The sequence below is a fragment of the Erinaceus europaeus genome, chromosome 22 (genome assembly GCF_950295315.1).
Source record: "Erinaceus europaeus chromosome 22, mEriEur2.1, whole genome shotgun sequence".
In the NCBI taxonomy this organism is placed as follows: Eukaryota; Metazoa; Chordata; class Mammalia; order Eulipotyphla; family Erinaceidae; genus Erinaceus; species Erinaceus europaeus.
The window spans coordinates 18,215,014-18,240,140 of NC_080183.1; the positions used below are offsets into that span (position 1 = coordinate 18,215,014).

Here is a 25,127-nt window from a genome sequence, read left to right on the forward strand (position 1 = left end):
ACACCCAGCAGCCTTTCCACTAGCTCATATAATAACTCCTTTCGCTGATACATCTACAAAGGTCTGGAGGGAAGAAGCAAAGCCGGCTATTTGCAGTTTGTGTCTGTGTCCCCAGCACGGAGAAGCAGGTGCCTTGCACAGAAATGTTGCTCAATAAATATTTGCTCAATGACCATACGGAGCCCATTTCGGTTGCAAGGAACAGTTCAGAAATAAATAACCATCCCCTACTCTTACAGAGGGTAACAGAAAACGCAGAGTGTCTGTTATACATAATTATATGACGATAATGAGTAAATAAAATTGACTCCAATTTGGGTACATGGGGATCAGCTAACACTGCAAATTGGAATTAAATATTTAGTCCTCCCTTCTGGGATAATCTAATCCACACTAAACACTTCTAGAAGACAGTTTTATGATTTTTATATTACAGATGAGAAAAACAGGCACAGCAGAGTTAATTGAGTGACTGAAGGTTACCCAGTGAATCCTGAGCAGAGCCAGGACTGAAAATTCAAAGTTGTCAATCTCCAATTCTTAGTGCCATAAATTTTGCAGGACCTTATCTTGTCTTTTTTCTCCCTCGACTTCTACTATGTTATTGTGGAATATCAGTCCATATACTTGAATCATCTCCAAACTATCACCTTTGGTTTTTAGTCTGAATCCAGAAACTCAGATGGGTGGGCACTTCTTGGTAGATTTTCCCTTCAGTCTTTAAAGAGAAGGGCCTTATGTGCCTGTTCTCCTGTACACTTTGAGGAGCAGTCATTTCCCCTCTGTTCTTTCTCGCATGCTAATAGAAGGCCTTAGCTGCCACTACAAAGCGGCATATTTTAACTCTGTTAAACACTGGCTATGGGACAACCTAGTGGATGGTCTACATCTAGAAATGCCTCTGGTCAGTTGGCTGGAACATTCCATCGCACTCGGTGGACGTGTTGGTAAAGGACACTGTCAGTGCTTAATAAATATTTGAGAAGCAACATAGCTTGACAGGGTTATTGATTCCAACATTCGTGTTGTGAGAGAAATAAACTCAGAGAGCTCTGTTTGTGATGCCACTCCAAAGGCCAGATATGTGCTAAGTACCCAGTGATTTGTTAGGTTGTATTTGGTGCCAATGGCAAAGGCAAAGCATGAAAATAAATAAATAAATGCCTGAAAAGGCCTTTGCTACCTTCTAAAATATACATCTCAAGTTTTTATAACAACGCACATTACTGATGCTTACTTCTCAGAGATAGGCAGAATGAGTGTCTATGTGAGATTTCTCCTTGCTTCAGACCAGACCAACCAGAATTCTTTTTTCCCTTTATACTTCACTGTAGCTCAAGATATGAAAATAATTTAATGTGCATACAACTAGGGTGACACAGACAACTTGTACTGGGTGTATGGAACTATAATCTTCATTACTTCCTGAGCAACAATGTAGTTCTCTGCATAGACACCCCATCATGTGAGAAGAAGCCCCTGTTACAGAACTCACTCGTTGGGCTTTGTTCAGTCCATCCGTCATTTGCCAGAGACAAAAACTTTTACCCCTAGAGCACTCAAGTCAGCTCAGCATATCACTTTTCACACCCTCCTTGGAGTTCCCAGTCCAGGAAGAACTCCAACTATCCAAAGTATTTACTAATCCCCAAAGTGACTTTAAGTGAATTGGTTCTGTCATATGAGTATAAATGATTGTGTTTCCCCTAATGGAGACAGACATTTGAGCCACCCATTTGTAACACAGCCCAACAAAAAATCTAGAGAGATGCTCTGTCAGATGACAACTTAAGATCAACTGCTCATATGCCAATTAAAGTTTTGCTGCAATCTTCAAAACGTTGTTTTCCTGTCTACAAAACCATGTATAAATCCACAGTGACTTGAGAAGCATAGATTTGTATTAAGCTGCACACAGGTGTTGATATTTAATATTCTTGGTTGATTACTGGTAGATGACATTCATGAAGCAAGGACACTTTTCTATTTCATAGGAAAATATACATTCCATGTATTTATTCTCATTCATCACTTTTGGCTTGAGATGGATTTTGAGAGGATGTTGGTTTCATTTCCTAATGCCTTAACTTCTATTAAGCTACACCTAGGGATGGAGGTAGCAAGGGTAGCAGAGAGGCAGAGTTGGCTTCAGTGTTAGAAGATTATCAGGGGAGGGGATGGGAAATGGAGCTCTGGTGGTGGGAACTGTACCCCTCTTATCCTATGGTCTTGTCAGTGTTTCCATTTTATAAATAAATTAATTAATTAAAAAAGAAGATTATAAAAGCGTCAAGTACTTCTAAAAGGAAGCAAACTCCAATTAATATTTTTAAATTCTGGCACTTTTCACCCTGTTTACCAGAGGAGTCTGAATGTGACAATAAAAAAAAGGCTGTCAGAGCAAAAAGCAAATGTCTTCATTCCATAGACACATTCCTTATTGGAGAATTTACCTGTAGAGATTCCATTTCTTCATCTTTTCTTTGGGTCTCTTCTAGCAGATCTGCAATAAGGAAGCAAAACATCTGTTAAAAACCAAGCAAAAAGAATGAGTAACCTCTTCTTATGATCAAGTTGAATTCCATCAGTAGCCTGTGTACATTTCTACCTGGAAAAAGAACTGCTCATTGGTGTTGAGTGATGCTGAGTATGGGAACTGATGAAACTGTGAACCCTGCCAAACTGGAGGTAGTTTTTATCAGAGATAGTAGAGAAGGGGGTCAGCTTAATCACAAATCTAAAGCCATATTAATATTTTAGGGATTTTGTCCAATGCTAAAAAGTGAAAGCAACACAAAATTTCCTGTTAACAAAGAAAACTTATTTTTTGCATTTGAAAGAAAGTTAGAAACAAGACATTTGCTCTTAAATTAAACTTCCACTTCAAGTCAATTAAAAAACATTTTTATTACCTTTATTTATTTATTGGATAGAGAGTGAAAGGGGGAGATAGAGAGCAAGAGAGGCAGAGAGACACCTGCAGCCCCGCTTCACCACTCACAAAGCTTCCTCCCTGCAGGTGGGGACCGTGGACGTGAACCTGGGTCCTTGTACATTGTAACATGTGCGCTCAACCAGGTGTGCCACCACCCGGCCCCCCAGAGTAAATTTTTATAGACAAACTGGAACTGTGAAAAAATGGGTGTTGTTAACAGAAGCAGAACACTACCTGCAAAGACCCGTCAATTATCATTTCACGGTGAGAGGGCGGGAAGTACTGAGGCTGCGCCTGGCATCATCTCAGAGAAACTAGTGATGGCCAGGGAAGGCAGGCAGCTAACGAGAGTTTATCTAAATGCATGTGGATAGCCATGTGGATAGCCATGGTGTCTCAGTGCCCGAGGGTACTGGGTGGGCTTACTAGACAGGAAGATAGACTTACTTGGCAAGCAGAGTTTTCTGCCCACAGCTATACCACCCCATCTCCCAGACCTAAAGGGGTTTGTGGGCTGGGCATGAAACTCCTACAGCAGCACACGCTGGTGCTCGCATCTGCCTTACTCTGGGGCTGATATGGCCAGTAAGTGGGCTGCACAAAGGGAAAAAATACGTACGTTACAGGAATTCGATATATTTATGTGTGTCCAGAAAAGGCAAATATGATTTTTTTTTTTAAAACAAGTGTCGTGTTCACCACAGGAGGAAGCAATAGTAAGGCAGGAAGACAAGTTACATGGGTGTATGTCTCTGAAACCTTAGGGGACCTGGCAGGTAACATCTTATGGTGAAGACCCTTTAAGACTGCGTGGCAAGAGTCGGGTGGTAGCGCAGCCGGTTAAGCACTGGTGGTGCAAAGCACAAGGACGGGCGGAAGAATCCTGGTTCCAGCCCCCGGCTCCCCACCTGCAGGGGAGTCACTTCACAGGTGGTGAAACAGGTCTGCAGATGTCTGTCTTTCTCTCCCCCTCTCTATCTTCCCCTCCTCTCTCCATTTCTCTCTGTCCTATCCAACAACGACAACAATAATAACAAGAATATAAAAAAAAAAGGGCAACAAAAGGGAATAAATAAATAAATATTTTCAAAAAAAGACTGCATGGCTAAGAGAGCTACAAAGGGGTCACAAGTAATCTCCTTGAGACACAAAGAAGTGGAGTTGGGGGCTGGGTGGTGGCGCACTTAGTAGGAAGCATAAGGGCCGAGCACCAGCTCCTCACCTGCAGGGGAGTCGCTACACAGGAGGCGAAGCAGGTCTCCCTCTCTCTACCTTCCCCTTCCCACTTAATTTCTCTTTGTCCTATGCAAAAAAAAAGAAAGAGGAGTAATGGATTTGCAGTGCAGGCACCAAGCCCCAGTGACACCCTAGAGGCGGCCTTCTCTGCACTGGCAGCAGCTGGAACACTGTGTTTTCCTGTCCTCTTTCACTGTCTATATCTGAAATATAAAAGATTTGTTTATTCATCCACCTATCTATGTGCAAGACAGAGAGAAAGAGAGCAAGACAGAGATAGTGCATCTCTCTGGTATATGCAGTGCACTGACTCAATTGGAGACTTCATACACCCAGGTCCTTCACTCTGCCACTGTGAAACCTCCTTGGTGACACAGAGCTGTTCTCATACTGGTTCATACTCCAGCCTCTGGAAGGGCATACAGAGGCCAGGTGTAGTGCACCTGGTTGAGCGCCCAAGGCCCCAGGCTCAAGCCCCCGGCCCCTTCTGCAAGGGGGAAGCCTCACAAGCAGTGAAACAGGGCTGCAGGTGTCTCTCTCTCTCTCTCTCTCTCTCTCTCTCTCTCTCTCTCTCCCTCCCTCCCTTCCTCCCTCCCTATCTCCCTTCTTCCTTCTTAATTTCTGTCTATAAAATAAATGAATAAATAAGATACATGTATATTTGCAGCCTTGTGACCTCTATTTAGCACCTAATGCCTATATTTTTTACTTAGCTTCGGCCTCCAAATTGCCATTTCTTCCTACATCCCCACTCTCTATTGTTTGAGCAATGTACATGGGATGATAAACAGCATTATTAACCAGTGTTGATGAGATATGACTGCTGAGCATTGCTGAGAAGCTAGTACACTAGAGCGGGTGGGCTGAAGGCCAGGAAAGACACGAGACCTCTGGGCAGCTGAAGTGACATACTGCTCTGGGAACTGAGTATGATTAGCGTAAGTTGCTGTAATGATCGGTTCTGCTGTCTGCCCTGACCAGTTTTAGGACAAATGATGAGCATTTCAAGGCTGAGGGGCCACACTGTCCAGGCATTTCCCACCGTTGTATTCCTATCTGGCTGTTTGATTCTCCAGTTTGCTGTTCAGTATAAACAGCCCTTCAACTGCTGTGCAGACCACTCGGCTAACAGTGATCCCATTAACACCAGTGATCGGAGGTATCGTTTGTTTGGTTTTGTTTTTGTGTTTGGTGAGAAGGCAGGCAGTTCTGTAGATTTGTCTACAGACTGGCACCAGTTCTGTCAATGACTTAGTATCCAACTCTGTAAATGAGTAACCTGTTATTTCATAGAGTCGTCAGAGAGAGGGTGATCCATCTATATATAGATATATGAACAAGCACCAGCTGTGAGAGTTGGGGAATCCAGCTGTTGTATTTGTCCTCCTCCCTCGCACACCCCAGCTGGTGTGTTTTCTTCCCACTTCACATTTCTCTGGCTCTCCTAGAGTAAAAAATATATCAGGCTCATGTTTTTTTTGGCTAAGGCAGTCTTGTCCCACTCATTTCTTTCACGGTCTCTCTGACTAGTGGTCTGGCCGGTAAGGGAAGTTTGACACTTTTGATATTTTGATTTTGGTTCCTGGTAGGAAGCAAATAGGTTGTTTACTTTTTTTTTTTTTTAAAGGAACGCAAATATTTAGATTGAGGTGAAAATCACTACAGCTCATATATTTTAAAAGTACACAGGACAAATTCACTTTTTAAAATTTTTTAAAAATTATCTTTATTTTTTCATTTATCGGATACGCGCTCTTATTATTTAAAAAGTCACCCTTCTGTATGCCTGTGAAAGTCAGGAAAATTCAAGGAAGATAAGCTGCGTAATTTAAATACATATAAGCAAAACGCCCTCAAATATTCTGCCTTCAGACTCCATCTGCAGTTGGCAGTCACAGTACTTGGAACTCGGTCATATCTACTGCCACCCACTGGCATTTATCTGGATAACCACAGCGAGTCAAGATACTCTCATCATGTCTCGCCACAAAACCCACACTGGTTGAAATGCAGAGCAACACTCAGAAAGTATGGCTGCTCTCTGTGGTTTCCCTCGGACACTGAAACAACATACTGGCCTGCAGATGAAGACCAAATAGTCCAACAAATGAAAGGGTTATAACCCGCTGTCTGCTCTAGGTATATGTTGAAACATCTTAGTACAGGCACTCACTCGTGTTTTATTGGATGCCAGCTCATTTCTGATGACACCTACTATCTTGAGAAGCCCAGGGATTTAAAACTTCTTTCCCCACAAAACTTTTATGCTACAGAAAATAACGTAGTAATCGACTCCATTTCACAGGCTCAGTTCTGGCACAGGGAAACACAAACACCAATGTTTAAAACTATAGTTTATGGGGTCGGGTGGTGGCTCAGTGGGTCAAGCGCAGGTGGCGCAAAGCACAAGGACCGGCGTAGGGATCCCGGTTCGAACCCCCCGGCTCCCCACCTGCAGGGGAGTCGCTTCACAGGCGGTGAAGCAGGTCTGCAGGTGTCTATCTTTCTCTCCCCCTCTCTGCCTTCCCCTCCTCTCTCCATTTCTCTCTGTCCTATCCAACAACGAACAACATCAACAATGGCAACAGTAATAACCACAATGAGGCTACAACAACAAGGGCAACAAAAAGGGGGGAAAAATGGCCTCCAGGAGCGGTGGATTCATGGTGCAGGCACCGAGCCCAGCAATAACCCTGGAGGAAACAAAACAAAACAAAACAAAACAAAAACTATAGTTGATTTTAAAAGCAAAAAGAGTAGACACATTGTCTCTCGGATTTTGTAAGAATGCTGCTGGTTCCCAGAGAGGAGATGGGCAGAGGATTTCAGCGGCATGTTCAGAGAGAAACACACACATACATATAGATACACCAGACACCAGATAGCTTGTGAATTTGTGAGTCAATGTTAAAGCACTACTGATAAAAATCATTTGAAAAATAGAAAAATGGGGGGGAGTCGGTGGTAACGCAGCGGGTTAAGTGCACATAGCGCAAAGCCATTAAGGCTTAAGTTTATAGTCAGGTTTCTAGAAAACAGATATTCAGAGTAGGTATGCTTAACTCAGTGGGTGGGAGAAATAACAGGAGGGGCTTTTATCTCGGTACTTGCAAATTCTCTGCTATTAGTCATCTGACTGCCAATTAATCGTTCCTGTCCATAGTGATCAGAGAAGAATCCTTTACTGCAAAGATGCCTCTGGTACTGACTTTAAAAATTATTTACTTATTTTGGATTTAAACAAAAAGAAATTGAGAGGGGATGATGAGATAGAGAGGGAGAGAGAAAGAGAGACACATGTAGTGAGATTCATGCCGCGTTCCTCCTGCAGGTAAGGACCAGGGGCTTGAACCCGGATCCTTACACATGGTGGAGTGTGTGCTCAACCTGGGGCACTACCCTCTGGTACTGACTTTTAAAGCACAGTATTTTGGCAGGTTGCAGCACTGTCTCTAAGTATTAGCTGTTTTCTCTTTGATTGGCTCAGTGCCTGCGTAACAATTATTCAGAATTAATATGAATGGCAATCATCCTCAAACTATTGAACAGATCCAAGAAATTCTTCACTCAGTTTAAGTAATTATTCTTATTGTTTTAACATTCTCATTCACCTCTAATATCTGTATTTATTTCTTCCATGGTAAGTAAACTTTAGATAATTACAAGTCTTCCCATTTTGTTCTTTAAACCCTCACAATTACAATAATTCTTCTATATCTTCTTATCCAGAGTCATTTAAAAAATTTCAGTACAAAAATTAACTGTTTCATCAAGGAGTAGAAAAAGAGCATAAAATAGATTTCATACAACTGGATTATAAAAAAAGATATTTTCATTTGCCACATCAGTTTCTGTTCTTGTCAAGAGAAAAAAAAAATGCAAACCAGCCTCCAGTGTAAGATCATAGCATGAAAAGAAAACTCTTAAATGAGTGTTTTCTTTTGGTTTTATGTTCTGATGGCAAATGGTCTTCATGGGGAATCTCACAGGTCATTGGTTCTTTTAATTAGTGACTTTTGCTGAACATAAGGAGCTTCACGTAATTTTTACTACTGGTCACAACGGCCTAGTCCATTAACAAATCGTCATATTAACACTGGCCACATTGTGCTGCCTATCTTTAAAAGGTTGCTCTTTTCACTGTCATAGATTTTAATTAACTTTTCCATTCCCACTAGGATTGGTCGTCACCTGATAGCGACAGAGGCATTTCCCTTTTTTGCTTCTGGATCTACAAAAGTTTTGCCTACAAAGAGGTCCAGAAAAAAAAAAGAAAAAAAGAATGGAAAGATGTGGATTTTTAAATTAGATGGCAGCAGCGTCATATAGACATGTTCAAAGTAGCCGGGCTCTGTGAACTCCGCTGGCATCCTGATTGAATCCATTTCGTGCTGCCGCAGTGCCTCTGGAAGTCTCTTTAAAACTTCCCCTTGGTAGCAGCAGAGTGGCCACTCAGGTTTGCACTAGCCGGGAACAGAACATATGACCACACGAACAGGCTGGGAGGAGTGTAGGCTCAGGAGGTGAGGTAGGGGAGCGGGAGGAACGCACTCCAGTTGCTTAGATTCCGCTAAGCAGAAACCGTTCTCTTCAGGAAGCAGGATGTACCCTGCTTACAGTTTAATCCCTGTGGTTTAGGTGAGTCTAGGCGTTTACACCAGACCTGGGGGGTGCGCTGGAACAAGGGTCTCTTCTCCCAGTACTTTCATGTACAGATGGAGTAGAGAGCAGAAGAGTCTGGCTCTTGACCACCATTCCACACATCTGTGGCCTATCTCTGCTCAAAGGCCACCTTATTAGAGGACACGCCTCTGACCTATAGCAGTCCCTGCCATCGTTGCTCTGTACTGCCTTTTGCTAGGGGGCTATAGAGACTTGTACATATCATGATTCTACTTCTTAAGTTTCACCTTGACTCCTGCCTTCTCTTGGAATCTGACATCAGCGTGACCTCAGGGCTTTGGCCATGGCCTTCTGCTAAGAGCACACTTTCCCTTCAGTCTGCCATTTACTAAGTCTCTCTCTGCTAGAACATCACTATATCAGAAATAATCGCCTTGATCTAAAAACAACCAAGCAAGCAAAATAAATAAATAAATAAATAATAAAAACTAACTAAAATAGTATGTGAATCTACCCTTTCTAACTTATCTTGATTTAATTTCTTCATACTATTTTATTTTGTTGCCAGGACTTCACTGCTCTTAGCGGACTTTTTTTTTCTTCTTCAGAGAGGCAGGTAGGGAATGGGGACTTGAACCCAGGTCCTTATATATGGTGCTGTGCGCGCTCTATAGAATGAGCCACTGCCTGATCCTCAGTCTGTCTTCTGCCTAGAAGACCCATGTATCCTCTTTGCCCTGGTGTGTTCCCCCCCCCTCTCTCTCTCTCTCTCAAATTTGTATAAAAAGGAAACACTGACAAAAACCATAGGATAAGAGGGGCACAACTCCACACAGTTCCCACCACCAGAACTCCGTATCCCCTCCCCTCCCCTGACAGCTTTCCTATTCTGTATCCCTCTGGGAGCATGGACCCAGGGTCATTGTGGGATGCAGAAGGTGGAAGGTCTGGCTTCTGTAATTGCTTCATTGCTGAACATGGGTGTTGGCAGGTGGATCCATACTCCCAGCCTAGCGCACCTGGTTAAGTGCTCACATTACCCTGGTTATCCCTTACTTGCCATTCAGTATCCAGCTTTCTTATTTGAAGTTAGATAGCTTTGGTAACAATTCTCATAGTCATTGCCTTGTGCTTGGCTTTAGCAAATCACTCTTAAAAATATTTTAAATGTGATGGTGGTTTCAGTATTTATACATACCACATGAAGGCTTTTGGGAGACTGAAAGGGTTTTTGGCATTTATTTAACATGGTATCTGTAACCCCCCAAAAATAAACAGTGAGTAGGTATACACTATAACTTTCTATTAAAAAGACTAAATAAAGTATTGTGTTTTTCAAGATTTTAAAGGCTTCTGAATAGTGATTTGAGAGTATTGAACACATAGGATATTGCAGACTAAGATAATAACCTTCTACATTAGAAACCTTCGGTTTCAGTAAGCTACATAATCAAGCATTTGTGATATGTAATTTCAAATATAAGGCTGGGACATTTTAAACTTGGGAGAGCATTTGGATAAGTAAATATTATGTGATTGGAAAGGACTAGGCATGACTCACTCTTTTTCAAAAAGTAGCCTGGGTTGATATTTCAAGATTTCCCTGTGAACTCAACCTTCTCTTGGCTGATTTTGAACCTTTTAAAAGGAAGGCATTAAATCAAATATTGTGGACTCTACAGCACCAGTGGACTCTAGTATGTAACACTAGAGGTTGCATTATGACAGCCCCTTAGTTGGGTGACATCTGGGGTCCATTTCCCTGCCTGTTGATGGATTTCCACTTTGCTTCATCAGTTTCCCTTGGGCCAAAAACACATTTTAGACATAATTATGGGGGCAGTCTGTGGCAGTGGAAAACCAAAGCTAACTGAACCACATGGAAATAAAACCCATGTCATTGGTGTCATTACCAGTACACACTGACCAACAAAGTTAACCTCAATGTAAATAGCAGGCAAAAAATAGCACAAGACTCCATCTTCTGGAGAAACTAGCCCCTTGGAAAGAATGCAATAAGAAGGAAACACCTGGTTCCACAGTTTTTGGACTGGGGGGGGGGGCAAGTGTTGGTGTTTAAAAAATCATAGATGTATATGGGTTAAAAAAAAAGTGAAGTGGTTGAGAAGAGGTCTTACAGATTTATAGAAAGAAAAGAGGAACACTGAGGAAGGAAGAAGGGGAGGTAAAATAAACCTTCATTTGTCTTCCTCTTGAATAACCTGTTTGCAAATGATATGGCTCCCTATCTTTTATGCACCCGTAGTCAATATCCATCACTCCTGAATGTAAAGTCTAGCTCTGTCTACCTGTGCACACATTACACATACTTTTACACATAACCCCATTCTTACAAGTCTTTTTAATATGTAAATCTTTGATTGATCTGAAATTACTTTTTGTTAAAAGCAGTGTGGTATGGACCATACATAGTGTTTGTTTTTTAATAATTATTTTATTTTCCCTTTTGTTGCCCTTTTTTTTAATTGTAGTTGTTATTGATGTTGTTGTTGTTAGACAGGACAGAGAGAAATGGAGAGAGGAGGGGAAACAGAGAGGAGGAGAGAAAGACAGACACCTGTAGACCTGCTTTACCGCCCGTGAAGTGACCCCCCTGCAGGTGGGGATCCGGGGGCTCGAACCGGGATCTTTAGGGTCTCTGCGCTTTGCACCACGTGCACTTAACCCACTGCACTACTGCCTGACTCCCCATAGGGTTTTTTTTAAACCCTAAGTGGCTAGTTGCCACTAAAGTTACCAATATTTTCCTACTTGCGTGAAGTGAAACCTTACTGGGAACAAACTCTATCCATTTGAGCATACACCCAGGATTGTCACTGCACTCATATTCTCTCTGTGCATGGTTACATGCTATACCATTCAATCACACTGCCCATGTTCTCACAACTAATATTTCATGTAGCTTGTGAGACAGTTTGTCAAATGTGGTATTTCATTTCGAGACCTAGCAACTCTTAACTCCTGGCCACCCTCATCAAACCTGAAGCCCGGGTGTAAGATTTTTCGATTTAATAATCAAGTGAATTGTAGACAGAAAATTGGTGTGGGAGTGGAGAAACAAGGATTTTAATGATCCCCTAATGGGAGTATAAGCTGCTAAAGCAAACACCATCCAAGTGATCAAACCTCACAATCACTTTGAAAGGGTGATGCCGGCAGGTTTTACCTGTACAAATCTCATATGTATGCGGTTACTCATTTCAATGTAATATCAAAAGCTGAGAATATCTTAGATTCATAACAGTGGGGAATAAATAAATTACAATATATACATGATTGAATTTCTGCACAGGTGCTAACAGGAATGAGGAGGTTCATTGTAGATGAATATGTAAAAATTTCTCAAAAAATGTTAGGTGAAAAGCACGATGCTGAACGGGGTGCAGTGTATTGCCATCTGGGTAAAAATGAGAAGAAAAAGAAAATGTGTTTTATTTGCTGGTATATGAATAAGTTATTCGTGGCAGAATACAGACGAAAATGGGCTGACAAAATGTGTGACAAGGAAATAGGACTGAGAGTAAGACTTTTCAAGAAATCATCTAATTTATCATTCTAGTTTTAAACCTTGGAATCAGTCGTAAACATAAAGTATTTATTGAGAAGTTATTATGTTCCAAGGGTCATACATAAGGAGCTTTCACTTTTGCTGATAAACTATTTAGTTTTATTAAAGATTAAACAGCTCATGAGTGTCTATTAAAAGTTATACATTGTCATGAATTATTGAGGAGGAACAAACTAATCAAGTAAGCAAAAAAAGTAATTATTATTTAAAGTAAATTTTAGTTTGGAATAAAAAAGAACCAATTACACATTATAAATTACAGCCAAGTAAATCAGAATAAAATCTTGTGTAATGTGTATCAGTGTGATACATAGGTAATTTAGCTTATAGATTGTAGATTTGGGTCTTTCAAAGTAGAAATGTCTGGATAAAATTACAGTTTAACTTGAAATACCCCTTGAAGTGTGAAGTTGTACCCCTCTTATCCTATGGTTTTGTCAATGTTTCCTTTTTATAAATACAAAAAAAAAAAAAAAAGAAATGTTAAATATTTAAGTGAAAAAGAAATCAGTAAATACTGTCCTTAGAAAAAGTTAGCCCCACTTGCAGGGGGGAGGGGCTTCTCAAGGGGTACCCCTCTTAAAGTTTTTTTTTCTCAATTCATTCATTATTGGATAGAGACAGAGATAAACTGTAAAGGGGGGGAAAGGGTGAGAAACAGAGACACCTGCAGCACCGCTTCTCCACCGGAAAAGCTCTCCCCTTGCAGGTGGGGACCCAGGCATTTGAACCTGGATCCCTGCGAACTGTAACGTGAGCATTTAACCTGGTGCACCGCCACCTGGCCCCTCCCTCTCCCTCTCTGTTTCTCTCTGTTCTATCAAATAAAAAAAAATTAAATGAATAAATTATGGTTAAAAAAGAGAGAGAAAGGGCAGCTAGCAAGGTCTTCATGTTACATAGTACAAGTCATAAAAGCTCGACCTTGGAATATGCTGAAAAATAAAAGCAACTTTTAACAATAAACTTAACATATTTCACAATTCCCACAATCGTCTCTGATGCAACTAAGTCAGTATCATCTAGGATAAGTCTACCACAATGACTTCAGGAAAATGCTAAAGGGAGACAAGAAAGTGGGGCGTCAGGCGACGGTGGACTTGGTGCCTGTCATCATGCACAAACCAGGGTTCAAGGCCCAGATCCCGTCTGCAGGGGGAAGCTTCAGAAGCATGTCAAGCAGTGCTATTGGTGCTTCTCTTTTTGCCCTGTCCTATAAAATAGAATGAATTGGGGGGGGGGGGTTTAGAAAGAAAAAGGAACAAATGGCCAGTGGAATCATTGTGCAGCGCTGAGTCCCTGTGAGAACTCTGGTGGGAAAAGAGAAAAGAAGACAAAAGAAAAACAGAGTTCCGGGGGTCGGGCCGTAGCGCAGCGGGTTAAGCGCAGGTGGCGCCAAGCACAAGGACCGGCGTGAGGATCCCGGTTCGAACCCCGGCTCCCCACCTGCAGGGGAGTCGCTTCACAGGCGGTGAAGCAGGTCTGCAGGTGTCTGTCTTTCTCTCCCCCTCTCTGTCTTCCCCTCCTCTCTCCATTTCTCTCTGTCCTATCCAACAACGACAACAACAATAATAACTACAACAATAAAACAACAAGGGCAACAAAAGGTAATAAATATTTTTTTTTAAATATTTTAAAAAAAGAAAAGAAAAACAGAGTTCTGCATAGTTTATATACATACACATGCTTTTAAAATACAAATAATGAAAGAAAGAATAATTTTAAATTCCAAGATCAGTAGTTTGGACAAATGAATATATCATTCTGATCCCTCTCAATTTCTATCTCTACCCAGTAATAAAGAAGTAAAAATATCTTGATAATTAAATTAAAAATTTTAAATGTTGATTTGTATATCTTCTCTTTCCTTTTGAATCCCTTTATTTTTATTTAATATTCTTTCATTATGTAAGATCTCCTAATGAAGAAATAACAGAACTTAACTATTTTTATTATGTGATGATTTCATCAGTGGGCTAAAAGTGAGATGAATGAGTAAGGGAAGATATTATAGGGACCAGGTGGCGGAGCCCATGGTGGAGCACACACGTTACAGGGCACAAGGTCCAGGCTCAAGCCCTTGGTCCCCACCTGCAGGGGGAAAGCTTCACTGGTGGGAAAGCAGGGTTGCAGGTGTCTCTCCGTCTCACCCTCCCCTCTCAACTTATATCTCTATTTAAGAGAGAGAGAGCAATTACGTGGAAATTAAGGCAAATACAACAGACCAAGAATAATCTTGCAAAACTGTTTAGAGATGGTAGTATACTGAGCAATTAAAAATATAAGCATAAGCAAGTCAGAAAGACTAAAAGTAGGTCGCACTGTAGACTTTGAAATTCTTCCTATTTGTCAAATGTCAAACTCTAAAACTGCCCTCCACCCCCACCCCCCATCTCTCGGCTTCAAAGGATCCCTAACCTCAGCATTTTCCACCAGCAGGTCAACCTCTTTGCTATTTGTCAGTGGTTTCTTTTCCCATTCAATATCATGGAAATCATGAATGTATTAATTTTAAAGCAATTCCTGTTAATGACTGTTACGGTAACCCCCAAAAGAATGAAGACTAAAATTACACCTTTTGGCTCCCACTTGGGTCATGGGCTTGACCTGACCTTCCTCTGCTCCAGCTGCTCATTTCAAATAAGACAGCAGCATAAGGACAGAAGTCAGAGAACTTAAATCGCCTGCCTCGCTTTTAAAATTAAAACGGACAGGTACAGTGGGCTAAAGATCAGCATGTGCCCACAGATGTGCTGACAGGCTTCAGAAACCTGCTCAGGACATTATTCATGCAGCTACAAGTACGTGGGTTGGAGTGGCTTCTTTCAAATCTTTTCATTGTTCTGCCCATAGACAAAGATGGCATCTTAAAAGAAAATTATTTTTCATTGAAATGGACCTTCAAGCTGCCCTATTCTATGTGAATCTCATAAATTCAAGGATGAAAGCATAGTCTCTTTCAGATTTCATCGGCTCTGGTCATAACTATAAGATGTTCTGAGTCCTTGCACTTGGAGATAGGCACTCTTCACTCTTCACTCTTCACTGGGAGCGCCACTGCCCAGCCCACTCAGTTTCTCATTCCAGTGTTTCAGGAAATCTAACACATTTACCTCACTCGGGCTGTGTGTGTGCTTAAGCCATGTTCAAAATCTCCTTAGCACAGCAACAACAAAGGCAATTTAAGTCTCCGGAGAAAGCACACTAGTGAAAATGTTTAGATTTCTAGAGAAAAGTTCAAAGTGGACTGGTGAAACAGCTCACCTTCGGGTGGGGAGGGGGGGAGCTTTGAAAGTGAAGCAGGGCTGCAGGTGTCTCTCTGTCTCTATCTCCTCCTTCCCTCTTGATTTCTGCCTCTACCCAATAAATAAAAGTAATTAAAAGCACTTTAAAGAATGTTTGGACAGTGTCCTGCATTGTTATGTGCAAGACCCAGGTATGAGACTTGGCCCCCGTCTCACTGAAAGAAACTGCAGTGCTGTGGTCTCCATCACTCACTCTGCCCCTCTGTCTCTATCTTAACAACAGCAATAATAAAAGCTCAGAGAGAAATCTTTTTTTAAAAAAAGCCAGAGCCGGTTCGAGCCCCAGGATCCCCACCTGCAGGGGAGTCGCTTCACAGGCGGTGAGGCAAGTCTGCAGGTGTCTGTCTTTCTCTCTCCCTCTCTGTCTTCCCCTCCTCTCTCCATTTCTCTCTGTCCTATCCAACAATGACGGCATCAATAACAACAATAGTAATTACAACAACAACAACAACAAAACAGAAAATCCAGAGCCGTTGGTACTGTTAAGAGGCCCAGATGGTGGTTTGGCAGATCCTACTAACCTCCACAAGGAGGGTCCCATATGTACATGTGCTCACAGTTTTATTTAAAGACATGAATCAATGCATCTGAGTCTGAGATATGAATGCTGGCACTAGAGATTTTCCTTCCCAATACAACAGTTTTCTGTTTATTGACACAGTCTTATATTTTCAACACAATGCATGTCTTATTTACATTGTTTAAAGTACGTAGTATTTGACTACATGTGTCGACATTAAGCACTAACAAAGATGTTTATATGCTTTAGAAGCTAAAGAATAGGTCATCTTTTTAAAATATATTTAAAAGTTTGAAAATATGAGTTGGCATGCTTAATTGAACATGCTCAATTCTCAGATGAAATACAGTCCTAATGACTATTAGTTTTGTCTTTTCCCCAAAGAGAAGAACCAGATTTCTCTTTGGCAACCACTGTTCCCCTCAGCTGAGTCTATGAAGTTTGTTCCAGTTGCTATAACCTTACTGTCTGAATTACAGAGATATTGAAAGACAAAAAACAAATAAATCCACATCATTTGTTCTCAGGGAAGAATCTATATGAGTTTTTATTTTGCAAGAAATGATTGATAATATAGAATTAATTTATTCAATATAAATACAAGGAAGAAAATAAACTTCAGTAATCTAGATTCACAAAAATACTGTCAGGATACAATATAATGTCGTATTATTAGAAGGAAATATTAAGATCACAAGAGATACAATGTTTGACAAAGTCAAACGATTTTTCATAAGGACTTCTAATTTTTAATTATGGATAAAGCCAAGAGAAAATTGGCAGTGCCAGCTTTCTGGAGGGTAGTTTCATGCGCTTAATCAGATAATCAGAAAGGTTATATTGGTAAGTATGTGTTATTCTCCTGCTACATATAAGAACCTAACAATCAGCAATAGACTAGTCATGACATCCTTTAAAAACCTGGTGACACAAAAGATTCTTCACACCAGAAATATACACATTTCCTTTATTTCTATGATATACCTGCAAACATGCGCGCGCGCATACACACACACATACACACACACATACACACAAAACAGGATATAAAACTGCATTGTCATTTAACTTTGAAGACTACTAATGGAATCAGCAACAATTTTATAAATACATGGGATTACCTTTTAGGATTTCAGAAGGAAAACAATGCAACATTTTCAAAAATGAAAAAAAAAAAGGAGTCATATACTATTGCAATTAAAATGATTAATTAGAGAGGAAAGACAAAATTAAACAAAGACGACAAAGATGCTTATATGCTTTGAACAATGCTTAGTCATCCCTATTCTTCTAGTTAAAGAAAATGCAATTGATATCAGTTTCTCTTTATGATTCAATGGCTACAAAGTTCAATGAGTACACCCCCAGAAACTGATATTTTAAGTGTATTGTTGCAACTGTGACTGACAAAGCCTAGAGAAAATTGTGTTTCTTTTCTCCCATATAAGTGCAAAGTACACTGTTCATTGACTCATGCAACTTAATTTGGTGTTATGAACATATCCACTAAATGCCAAATTCTGATCTAAGGTGTGCACAGGTGACTAAAACATGGAACCTGTGTTCCAGGGAATCAGGATGCTAAAATGAATCTGATTTTCCTGCTCCCTAACTGCTATATTTTACCTGTTGCTCAGTGACAAAGTCTAAGTGCCCACAACACTGTAATTCCTATAAGAGAGAGGTGATATTTGAAGTAAGATTTGTCTGATACTTAGTCCATACTCCTAGCCAATTTGCTTTTTTGACTCTCCAGTAATGTAACTTATTACAAAACAGTCGTGCAACTGAAAATTGGCTTCTTCTAAACGTGTGAAGTTCTACTCTGAAACACAGCAGCAAGCACATTATACAACACCAAAAAGGAAAGTTAGAAAAATAACCATAAAGGACACTATGGCTATTTAGAATTTCCCTTTTGTTTTATAAATATGTATATAACTCCAAAAGAATACTGTTTCATCTTATCTTTGCTTTGGTGGCTATCAAAACCAACCCGGTCAACCTTCCCCCAGCTCCAGCTGGGGCCAGGGGGGAGGGGGCAGGCACTGCCAACTATCAAAATTATTAATAAAAAGAGAGAGAGAGAGAAATAGAGAGAGACAGAGAGACATCTGCAGCCCTGCTACACCACTTATGAAGCTTTCCCCCTGCAGGTGGGGACCAGGGGCTTGAACTTGGGTTCTTACACACTGTGATGTGATGTGTGCTTAAGCAGATGTGCCACCGCCTGGCCCCGTCCCTAACCCGTAACATTATGTTATTCAGTTCGATACTTTGGAGACTACCTTGTCCTTGAGTTGATACACTTAATGTGTTCACCTTAACAGTTTTTAGTAACCTATTATATAAAACACTGTGGTTTTTCTGTTTTTTTCTAAGGGTGGGTATTTAGGTTGCTTTTTGTGTTTTGAGATTACAAATGGCTAGGTGAACACTTACATGTATGGCCTCCTGGTTGAATCATACAAAAGTTATTCTTGGATGTATGACTGTGAGTGGAATTGCTGAATCATGTGGAAAGAATATATTCAACCACAGCAAACTGTGGGTCCTGGAGGTAGCACAATGGTTATGCAAAAGCCCTTCATGCCTGAGTCTTTGAGGTCCCAGGTTCGATTTCCCCATGCTACCACAAGCAAGAACAGAGCTGAGCAGTGCTGGGGGGTGGGCAGGGGGGATAAGGAAGATGGAGGGAAAGGAGGAGAAACAAAGGGGAAAGAAAATTGCTGAGCTCTTTTCCAATATTCTTATACCGGTGTATAAATATGCCCTAAGATTGGACAGAGTTTTATTGTTATGGTCATTACAACAATCACTATCTATGCATTAAACTTTTCCCATTTCCTTTCTTTTATTTATTTATTTATTTATTTATTTATTTATTTTTGTAGAGTCAAAACACTGTGCAATGTCATTGTCCTCAAGTTGACTTTTTAAAATTCAGACAGAGAGGTACAGACCCCACAGTAACAGAGTGTGTGCAGGTGCAGGCACTTCACCGGAGCCAAATGCATGACTGGCATGCACTCTGCCCCGTGAGCTGCCCCTCCCTCTGCTCCCATGTTTGCTGTATCTCTATGAAAACACTGGTTTCCGTGATGAACTTCCTCTGGAGACCGTACACATCATGGCAGGAGAGGTCTGTCCAGTCTGCAGTGTCGATTTGGACCTGCTTCCATTCCTGCCCGCTTCTCCTGCCTCTTCAGTCACCACTCTCCTCCCTCCATCGCACAAATACTAGCGTCAGAATGAACTTCCAAGTGCTCCAGTGAGACCTCCAGCCTTAACCGTGAGCCCAGTCTCTGCCTCCTGCACCCCTGCTCCCACAGCAGGGCAAGGAGGACTTCCAAGACATGCTCCCACCCATGCGCTTCCCTGAAGGTTTTGTAAGACGTCAGAACCAACCACTGCATCATCTTCCTTGCCGAGCTCACTGTCTGGTACAAATTAAGACCACAGAAGGCAGTGAATGGATGGCTATATATTCCTCATAAAAAGAAAGCTGTTTCTTATGAGAGGCACTCACTCATGGTCTGAAGAAAGAAAAGAAAAAAAAAAGAAAAGAAGAAAAGAAATCTGAATCCCAAAGTCTGCGGGCCAGGCTCTTGACTGTGGTGGGTTTATGAAGCCCTCAGGCCCAGGAGTCTTTGCTGGACATGTGTGTCCAGGGTAGGAAGCCATACCCCTGCCCATTACTGTCTGAGACATCAGCGAATCCCAAGGGCTGCAGAGCTGCTTACGAAGCAGAAGACAAATGCAGGTCACTAAGGGCCCCGCAGGCTTCCATGCTGAGCAGAGAGTCTGTCCTAAATGGCCATGACTGTGAGGCTGCAGCCTGGGGTGTTATGATTAGCTCAGTTTTTGTTGTTGTTGTTGCTTGTTTTCAGATAAACTTAGAATGTTTTATGAAGAACAAAATCTGTAAGAAACAAGGTTTCTTGCTAGAGAGCCAGAATGCCAAATTTTACATGTCACTGACTATATTCTCAGAGAAGAGGGCATCAATCCTTAATGTTGCCCTCCTGGGACCGCAGTTTGGATTCTGATGCCAGAGGTTCCTGAAGGGCATGTCTGAGTGGGAATTTCTGAAGCCATGAAAATATTCTCCAAGGACGCTCATGGCTGGTTAAAAAGATCTGAGAGTCAAACTAACTTCTAGAGAAGTTCCACGGAGACACAAATATTAAAGAAATGCTGTACTTTGTACAACTTTTCAGTATCTTATGCTTTCTCGGTTGATGAGTTAAGCTTGGCAGGTATATAGTCACTCAGTGAGTTATCAGGTTGTATAGGTTAGAAAATAGGGCTAAAGGCTGAGGACACAGTCTAACGGCTATAAGAAGATGGGACGCCCCAGGCTGAGACCCAGGTTCAGTGCCCAGCAACACCACAAGCCAGAGCTGAGCAGGGCTCTGCCCCCACCCCAGGCCCCTGCTTCTTCCTCTCTCTCACTAAAAAAAAAAAAAAAAAGAAATAGGAATAGCAATAATGATAAAATAGAGAGAAGGTTGTTACACCCCCTTTATGCTAAAGATCTTTTATTCCAGGAAAGCTGGGCTCATGATCATACTTATGCTTCAATTCTCTTTCTGATTTCCTGTTGAAAGTAACTCACCTGTCTTCTTTTTTTTTTTAAAGTATTTATTTTTAAATTTAACCTTTATTTTGTAACTTTTAAAAAAGCATTATTTATTTATTCCCTTTTGTTACCCTTGTTGTTTTATTGTTGTAGTAATTATTGTTGTTGTTATTGTTGTCGTTGTTGGATAGGACAGAGAGAAATGGAGAGAGGAGGGGAGACAGAGGGGGAGAGAAAGACAGACACCTGCAGACCTGCTTCACTGCCTGTGAAGTGACTCCCCTGCAGGTGGGAAGCCGGGGGCTTGAACCAGGTTCCTTACACCGGTCCTTGCGCTTGGCGCCACCTGCGCTTAACCCGCTGTGCTACACTGCCCGACTCCCTATTTTGTAACTTTTCATTTTATTTTATTTTACTTATTTTTACCAGAGCACTGCTCAGCTCTGGCTTATGGTGGTACAGAGGATTGAACCTGGGACTTTGAAGCCTCAGGCACCAGAATCTCTTTGTAAAACCATTATGCTGTCTACCCCTGCCCCTCACATGTCTTCTTTGAGGGGCGGGTGGGGTGGGAAGCTTCTGATGCTTGAGTTGCTAACAAGAGCTATCAGCTTATCTACATTTCCTCTGTGCTCCAGCTTCTCAGCTTAGTCAGCCTAACAATCTACCTTACACTGTTTTTTTTTTTTTTAGCACCTTCAGTGCTAGATAAAAACTTCCAGCACCTTTCCAGTCTGCTTTAGCAAGTCTGCACCCTGCTAGCATTCTTGGTGTTTCACTGATATATGACCTTGCTCCCAAGTCACCCGCTCACCACATTCATAATTCAGTATAGTGCTCCTCTCTTCTCCTTGAGCTGGTTCCCTCTAATTGATTTTTTCTATTTGTTTATTTGCTTAGCTTACTCATACCAGATATCTATAATAGCCTTTGAAATAGTTTGTTTATTTATTTATTTTTGGATAGAGACAGAGAGAAACAGAGAGAAGGAGGAAATGGGGGGAGAAAGAGAGAGACACCTGCAACAGGGCTTCACCAGTCATGAAACTTCCTCCCCTGTAGGTGGGGAGTAGGGGCTTGAACCTGGATCTTTGCACACTATCATGTGTGTGCTCTCCCAGGTGCACCTCCACCTGGCCCCTCAATAGCCTCTATGAGATGTTTCTGGCTGCATTTCATACAACTCTGATCGCTTTAGTCTGTCAATAGAAATTCATTATGATGTTCTCTTTGGAGACCATACTAAATTATAGATGACATTTGCTAATTGAATTTGCCTTTGATTTGGACCCAGAATTAGACATGGCACAGGAACTGCAATCCACAGTTTACTTTAGGAAAAATGAGACGCCCTGACTTCCTCTGCGGAATCCCTACCCTGTCCCAGAGTGTCGCCTCTGCTAGTGCTGGGGGTGGGGGTGGGCAGTCCTTCCACTGTCATCTGCACAGCACTGAAACATGAGTCTGTTGTTGTTATGCCCTTGGGGCCAGAGAGATAGCTCGCCCAGCAGGCTGTGCTCCTTGCTGTGCGCAAGGCTCTAGTCTGAGTCCCAGTACCCTGGGAAGGCACACTCTAGTGTTAGGGCATCTCTCTGCAGGTATGTGTCTTTCTATCCTGCAATGGTTACATTGCAAAACTGCAACCAGAAAAAAAATTATAAGTAAGTGATTATTATTATTCCCTGAGACCACAAGAGGAGGGTTTGAAAGCCAGAGGCAGAGTGCGACACTGTCTTCTCCGAGTACTGCTACTCAGCGACAATGAGGAGCCACAGCGGGTCGTCAGACAGTGACGCCATCCACTTGCCCCTTTACGGAGCGCTCACTAGTCATCGCGTAGTGTGTGAGGCAAAAGAGATTCGGCAGTGAGCAAAGGAACTCCGTTCTGAGATGCCTTGACTAACTGATTAAAAGGGCTCCTTACCATTCCTAATGCTACTCATGGCTACTTATCTGCCCTTCTGTCTGACGGTGACCAAGTCTCTCACTCTGTGGTGGGACACAGTGGGAGCTGGCGTGCAATCACTGCTTGCTAGACGCCACCGAGACATTAGAAACCTCACGACCTACTGACACTTGAGTGGCGATGCTCCCTCCCACTCATCCCTGCCCTGGCAGGGCTCCCCAATACCATGGCCCCCGAGGCGCCCGGGGTCTGCTGTGTCACATCAGAAGAGTCTGCCCCTCTCTCCGGCTTTCTACCAGACATGAGCAACTCACAGTAACCCTGACCCCAACACATCTGCTATTCACGTGCGCCCGCCCCCCATTTCTCTTGCTGCTGCCTCCGGGCTTTGTAGAGGTAAGTTGCCCTTTCACAAAAAAAAAAAAAAATGTGTGCTTTTTTTTTTTTTTGCCACCGGGTTTATACTGGAGCTCCGTGCCTGTACTACGAATCTACCACTCACGGTGGCCATTTTTTGCTTTTGACTTTTCTCTCTATTTTTCTTTCACAGAAAAGAGAGAAATTGAGAGGGGCGGGGGAGGTAGAGGAGAGGAGAGAATGACAGACACATGCAGACCTGCTTCACTGCATATGAAGTGTTCCCCTTGCAGGTGGGAAGCAGGGGCTTGAACCGGGGTCCTTGCACGTGGTGATACATGTGCTTACCTAGGTATGCCACTGCCCAGCCCTCAAAATCTGTTCTTATGTTTGCATGGTCTCTCAGTTTCCCATGCCAAAAAAAATTAAACAAACAAAAAAAAATAGTGCACTCCTCATCTCTAAGGTCCCCTACTCATCCTGATTTAAATATTCTTTAAAATCCAGCAGCATCTTACCATGTATGTCACAACTTCTCCAAGCAGACTGGTATTTACCTGGGGCTGAAATGACTCTCCACTTCCGTTTTGCTCCTGGCTCTTCTCCATACTTGCTCAGCAGTTCCCCTTTCAGAAGACAAATCTGACCAGACAGCCTCAGCCCACTGACAGCCAGAGGCAGAGGACGCAGACGCTAGAGTAAAGCTCTCTGGCCCGTGGCTTGCCAATATCCTTCTCAGGCCATGTAAAGCCTGTTAGGTTGTGGAGGGCTGGATAGTGGCCTGTCTGGCAGAACTCACATGTTAACAATGCTCAAGGACGCTGGTTCAAGTCCCCACCTGTGGGGGGGGGGGGTTTCAGCTTCATAAGTGGTGAGGCAATGTTCTCTATCTCTATCCTTCCCTTCCCTCTCAAGGTTTCTCTGTCTCTGTCCAAAACTAAAAAATAAAATATATATCTTTAAAAATTTTGTTAGATTATGTATATAGCAAAGGGAAATGAATACTGCAGATAGAGTTGAGGTTGTGAATCAGCTGACTTTAAATTGAAACAAGGAGGTTAGGACCAGAGAGATAGCTTCCCGGGTAGAATGCATACTGCCTGGGGTTGATCCCCGGTACCCCACAGGGAGGGTCATGGCCCTGAAGTAAGGTCCAGTGCTGTGATGTCTCTGCCTCCCCTCTGTCTCTATATATGAGTGAGGGGTATGGAGAGGGGAAAGCTCACACCCTAACACAGACACAACAACAGCAAGCAGATCATCCTAACTACTGAGATGGGCCCAGTGTTGTCAGAAGAACCTGAAAGAAGAAGAGAGAAGCAGAAAAACAATGCAGGGTTGCCAGACTGGTAGCTGGGCAGGGCCCTCAGTTCACGCTGGGAGTCATGAGTCAAAGAATGTGGAAAGAGACAGCATAACGGTTTGGAAAAAACAAAAAAACAAAAACAAACTTGAGGCTCTAGGTCCCGGGTTCAGTCCTCAGGACCACCATAAGCCAGAGTTGAGCAATGTGGACTTTGGACCAGCCTGAACTTCTAAAACCAAGGTTTGTAGGACAAAAGTGTACGCTGCTTAAGCGCCTACACCTACAGCAGTTTGGGAGAACATAAAATCAGAACCACATCTCCACCCGAAACTATTCTCTGGCCTTGCAGGAATTTTGTTACACCTACTGTGATCTTTGGCTTAATGATACCATGTCTCTAGGTAGATGGTAAACTCCACATAAGTAGAGACGCTGACTCCTTTTTATTGACCGTGGGACTCGAGCTGCCAACTGTGAGTCTGGCAGAGACTAGACCAGATAAATATTTGCTGAATAGCTACAGCCAAGCATATACGGACTACCAAACTCTTGGCTACTGCCCTCTGGTGGCCTGCTGTTACCAAGGTCTCTCCTCTAATGTACCCTGCACACACCATTCTAAGGATTTTCTTTGGATGATCAAAGCCATGAAGCCTCCCTCTAAGAGCTCACCATGTAAAAGGCCACTGACAGAGATGTACTTTAGTGAAATTTGATTGTTGTTCCCCTTTTTTTTTTTTTTTGCCACTTTGCTGAACTCAGTGGCTT

The 25,127-nt window shown here is 42.2% G+C and overlaps 1 protein-coding gene across 13 annotated transcripts in view; it reads right to left on the reverse strand.

Moving 5' to 3' along the window:
- Positions 1–25,127, reverse strand: part of CEP128 (centrosomal protein 128) — a 278,921-nt gene that overhangs the window by 72,868 nt on the left and 180,926 nt on the right. For all 13 annotated transcript variants that reach the window (XM_060181353.1, XM_060181351.1, XM_060181361.1 and 10 more), the window contains one exon: positions 2,454–2,503. In XM_060181353.1, coding sequence (XP_060037336.1) covers positions 2,454–2,503 — 50 coding nt within the window. The remainder of the gene's footprint in view (positions 1–2,453; positions 2,504–25,127) is intronic.